The 5186-nt window shown below is 47.2% G+C and overlaps 2 protein-coding genes across 2 annotated transcripts; one reads left to right on the forward strand and one right to left on the reverse strand.

The window, feature by feature from the left end:
• Positions 1-141: 141 nt before the first annotated feature.
• On the reverse strand, positions 142-2306 carry BDV27DRAFT_164807 (fungal specific transcription factor domain-containing protein; the record flags this gene model as incomplete). Its single annotated transcript, XM_032073767.1, has 5 exons — positions 142-501; positions 564-855; positions 912-1305; positions 1365-1986; positions 2091-2306. The coding sequence occupies 5 exons, from the start codon at positions 2304-2306 to the stop codon at positions 142-144; spliced, it is 1884 nt and encodes a 627-aa protein (XP_031920209.1).
• Positions 2307-2527: 221 nt separating this feature from the next.
• On the forward strand, positions 2528-4324 carry BDV27DRAFT_96251 (TauD/TfdA family dioxygenase). Its single transcript, XM_032078065.1, has 4 exons — positions 2528-2979; positions 3044-3530; positions 3606-3911; positions 3966-4324. The coding sequence occupies exons 1-4, from the start codon at positions 2733-2735 to the stop codon at positions 4123-4125; spliced, it is 1200 nt and encodes a 399-aa protein (XP_031920210.1). The 5' UTR covers positions 2528-2732; the 3' UTR covers positions 4126-4324.
• Positions 4325-5186: the final 862 nt, after the last annotated feature.

A 5186-nucleotide genomic window follows, 5' to 3' on the forward strand; every position in this document is an offset into this window, starting at 1 on the left:
TTTTTTCCCCTGTACGGTGCCGTCAAGCATTGGTCATGAGATTTGAAGGATGTCGATGAAACAGCATTGTTATGTGAAATGATCAGTTTTGTTCGGAAATATAGAAGCTAAACGTATTATTTTTGTCCTCCTCTTGATATGCTAACCATTAAGAAACGGGTGCTCCGCAAGATTGTGCCAGAAGTTGATCTCGAAATCCTGGAAACTGCTGTCATCCCACAGGCCCCAACTTCCATCATTTAAGATTGCCATATTATGTGAGGCCTGAAAGGGAGTAATCATCCGATTAAGCAGACATTTAATCGTTTGAGTTGCCTGAGAGAGCAAGGCATAATTGGGCGAGTCAATATATACCAATGTTCCACACTCCACCTCGCCCACCAGGATACTGAGATCTTGGAATACGCGGGACATGTCCATCTGGAGCGTCGTATTGGCGTATGATTGGTTGGCAAGAGTGAGCGATATGAACCCAGCCGCTGACAATCCGTAGTAAACGACCTGGGGTTGAAAAGCAATGTCAATGAACAAATCCAGCGCGAATGCCATGATCTCTGAAATACCTTCCAGACTAGTGATGTGCCAGAGTTGATGATCTGGTCCTTAAGCATAGTTGTCTCAATGACAAGGCCAAGCATGTCCTTGGAAACCCTAAATAATTCTGGAGCCGGCGCCGTGGACATTGGCCGGAGCAATGCTCGCCGCAGCAGGAAATGTATGTGGAGATAGTTCAGTTTCATGTTAACCATAAAGTCACGCTCCACCGGTCGCCGGTCGCATGCCTTAAGGCTGCTTTGAAGACGATAGTTTTCAGGGACCGCATTCCATTGGGCCTGGGCATCGGCATCAATAAGCCTGGAGTATAAATTAGCGAAAGGCCCGGAAACGGTAGATGCGAATAACACACGTACTGGCCTCGTCGTGTTCTCTCCTCGTAGTTCTCCTCGGTGAAAAGATCCAATATATCCTCCTTCAATATTCCACATACAGCAGCCCACTTTGAATCTGTCGCAAAGTCCGGCTTCTCAGTGGAGTCCCAAACCGCTGGCGTGCGGGAGGCCCTCTGAGCAGGCTGCGTAGGTGTTCCAGGAAGATAGAATTGACAAAACTTCCGCAAGATTCGAGGAGGTCGACCCAGAAATATTGAGACATTTTTATCAGCCGAGTATGTCCGGCAGAACGCTATTTGGCGAAGCTCACGAAGGAAGCGAGGTGCGCTGCGAAAGGCCTCTGTCTGTTGTTGATGGTACCCCAGAGCGTAAAGAGAGGCTGCAACGTCTCCCAATTTTCGCCAGGAGAGGTAGCCTACAATGCTCGTCAATACTCTCGAGCCAAATGCAGTTAGGGCCAGAAATATCACCCACTCTGATCGCCATCCACCTGTGAATGGGAGATAAAGTTTTCGTATTGCAGAAAAAGCTGTAGGTCGTTCATGCAATCCAGAGGTAGACAAAGATCCAAGCATTGATCCGAGTACGAAAGCGCGAGCTTTTGGAGCTTACGGCGTTGTTGCTCTGAATCATACAATGGCTCTGCATAAGCCAAGTCTACCGAGGCTCGGCAGATGGCAGTGAGAAATATGCCAAAGGTCTCCCATCGAGTGCTTTCCCCAGCGAAGTGAGTGCAATATTCATCAAAACACGTTTCTTCGTTCAAAGGGATGGGTTGGTAAGAACGATAAAAGAGGTTTCTGGAAATCGTTCGCGCGCTTGCATGTGTTCCATCGCACTGCAAGAGTTTGTAGTCAACCGCCGATGCACAGGGTTCGGTGAGAGGCCCAGCTAAAGCGAGGTTTGCCCCCGTTGAAACCCATTTCCGGAAGAGATGGGAGAATGGCTGGAGCGAAAATTGGTGATGCAATTGGAGAATAAGCTCTGCGCCCTTGGCGATACAGCCGTCATCAACCACGTAATCGTTCTGACCACTTGAACTGATTGCACTTTGTTGACTCCGAGCACCAATCTCTGTGTCGTTCTGGAATGCCAGCTGGTCGAAGAGTGTCGTGTGGCTTGATGAGCCCAAGTAGCCCGGATTCGGATATTGAACCGATGAAGGTACCAGATCTCTAGAGACATGTGCATTTGACGTACCGGAGGCTGCGCTGTCTTCTCGGGCCCTAGATCTTGGTTACAGAAGTCTTTATTGGCCGTGAAGACTGGGCCACTTGCCTCTGTTCCTGTGAACTGCGGCTTAAGGGCCGTTTGAACGGCCTCGGCCGGTATGCACAGGCAGCAGCCTTGCCATTTTCTCTGCACCTGGAACAACTCGGTTTTCCATGGTCGCATTTCACCTTCATTGCCCGGCATGGGTCACACGCCGGAATCTTGCGGGGCTTGGGCGTCGCATTCGGCATGGCGGGAGTAGACTCTATATCGAAGTTGGTTGTCATCGGTGTGGATTTCTGTACTCCGTGAAAAATGGCGATCGGGATTCTACCACTCCGACGCCGACGCCGACTCCGGTGAGCAGATGGTTTGACTCCGACTTCGATGCCGACAGGACGACGTGTCCATCTTTTCAACTATATCGACCATCGCATGTCATGACAAAGCCAAATTTATGATAGCCAGGGTGGAGATACCTCGCATTATGCATTTATTATGGCGACATCGCTGTGCCTCCATTCTGGTCAAACGATCTTCCTATTAAACAAGCCTGCCGTCGCGGGTTTTCTTTAGTCCTCGGTTTCTTGTCTCAAGCTTAAGAGTCAACAACCATTTACCTGAGCGACCATGACTGTTTCAGCTAAAGGACATATTAGGATTGAGTATATGCCCGACTATGATCAATACCTAGCCCGCGTCAAGCGCCGGAAAGAAACAGAGAAGCTCGAGCAGCACCTTCCCAAGGGGTTTCCACCCCGTCTATCTGGCGATCTTGTTTGGGGAGGCAAGGATTTGGTGGATCATTACAACTGGAATTATTACCTGACTGCCGCAGACCTCGGCGAGATTGAGCAGGCTCTTCAACACTTTAAAGGTATGCTTTTCATTGGCCTGGCTAAGTGATCACTTGTATGCTAACACCTTGACCACTTGGATAGCACTCGGGAAGCCAATGGGCGAGCTCACACCAGAGACTTTCCCATTGCCCAAGTTGAATGCTGTGTTGCGCGAAATTTCTAACGAAGTTCACAACGGTCACGGTTTCAAAATCGTTCGTGGTCTTCCAGTGGACTCTTACACCCGTGAGGACACCGTCATTATATATGCCGGTCTTTCATCCCACGTGGCGCCGATTCGTGGTCGCCAGGACAACAAATGGCAAGGAAAACCGGCTGATGTTCTTGTTGCTCATGTCAAGGACCTGAGTCGCTCTTGTAGGTCTGAGGACATACCCGGACCAGTGGTAACTGCGGAGAAGCAGGTTTTTCACACCGACTCTGGTGATGTTATTGCTTTGTTGTGCCTTGGCGAAAGTGAATCGGGCGGAGAGAGCTACCTTGCCAGTACCTGCCATGTCTATAATACTCTAGCAGAGACGCGTCCTGATCTGATCAAAACTCTCTCCGAACCTTGGCCATTTGATGAGTGAGTCTACCCCTTTCGTATTGCCCGGTTGGGCAACGTCTACCTCGTTGTAAAGAGGGTTATTAAGGTATCTAGCTTTGCCCCGACTGGTGATCAGTATAAGCTGCGGCCGCTACTGTACTACCAGCCTGCTACCGATTCCGAACCGGAGCGACTTATCATTCAATACTCGCGGAGAAACCTGACTGGTTATTGGGATTGCAAGCGGTCGGCAAACATCCCACCATTGAGCGATGCGCAGGCAGAGGCTCTTGATGCCATCCATTTCACCGCCGAGAAACACGCTATTTCGCTGGACTTCCACAAAGGCGATATTCAGTTTGTCAATAATTTGAGCATTTTACACGCGAGAGGAGCATTTACAGACTCAATAAAGAAGCAGTAAGCGCCTTGATGCAGGTTCTGAGCTAGTGGTATATTAACGTTGCCCCACAGACGCCACCTCCTCCGACTTTGGCTGCGCGATCCCGAGCATGAATGGACGAAGCCTAAGGACCTACAGGAGCGATTCGATCGGGTTTATGCGGGTGTGACAGTTGACAATTCGGTATTCCCGCTAGAAGCCACCATTCGCAGTAGAAATGTGGCTACTTGAATCGGTTATATGAGTGCATCTCATACAATATAACAAGAGAGCAGTTTGGCACTCCCGAATATTCTGCCATGGAGTCCGACAGCAGCATTGCTACTAGTAATGTTGATAGTAGCTCTAGAGTGTACGTAGAAACATACTTTCCTATTGGACTTCAAGGTTACTTCATTGAAACCGCCATTTTAGGTAGTCCTGGTGAAAGCAATACAGGTTACCAAGTATTGGGTTTTTGTTCATCTTTACAATAGATTATGATCATTTCCTTTAAACGATCCCATGGCAGATCATTCAGGCACACCCCAATGAAGACAATCTCATCATTCTTAAAAGCAGTCTGATCGTCTTTTCGGCGAACAAAGGTGTCTTTCCTAATATTAATATTTTTGTTTATTATACAACGAATACCCTGAATGATAATACCTAGTCTTATGTATTCCTTAGTTGTTCCAACTATAATAACAAACTATATGGAAATTGCGATCCATCTAGTGCCGCAAATACTTTTTACACATTAAATTTAGCAAGCTTCGTCTTCAAAGAGTTCCTGTAGATCTTAAAAATTAGTATGATATATGATATGGTCACATAGTTTATAGACTATCGTACTATTATATAATAAATTACAGTTCAGTAGTTAAAACCACTCTTGGATTAGTCAGAGAAAAAAACTAGGAAGCTAGCTAATTACTCCGGCAGTAGTCAGAGCAGTAGATATATATTCAAAGAGTACTTAGTAAGTGATCTAGAGTGTCTACTAATCACTGATTTACTTAGAAATTGGTCCCACATTATTTTAGTATACTGGCTTAATACTCAGGGAGCGCTCAGTATATACACTATCTTATTCCAGCTATGCGTTGGGATTAATCACGGAGCAAAAGGCAACCCTGAGCTAGTCCTGTTAGATCTCTTTCATACTCGCAGTGATCGACTTGGTCGGTGAATGAGGGTTCGTAGTACCTGTTGCTCTCGTTCCCTGCCTAGTTACCCCACACCCCTTCCTGAAGTCCTTGATCATGGTATCGTTACCACAAGCAGTCCGGGTTTTTTTTTTTTTTTTTTTT

Source organism: Aspergillus caelatus, assembly GCF_009193585.1.
Source record: "Aspergillus caelatus strain CBS 763.97 unplaced genomic scaffold BDV27scaffold_571, whole genome shotgun sequence".
Taxonomy (NCBI): Eukaryota; Fungi; Ascomycota; class Eurotiomycetes; order Eurotiales; family Aspergillaceae; genus Aspergillus; species Aspergillus caelatus.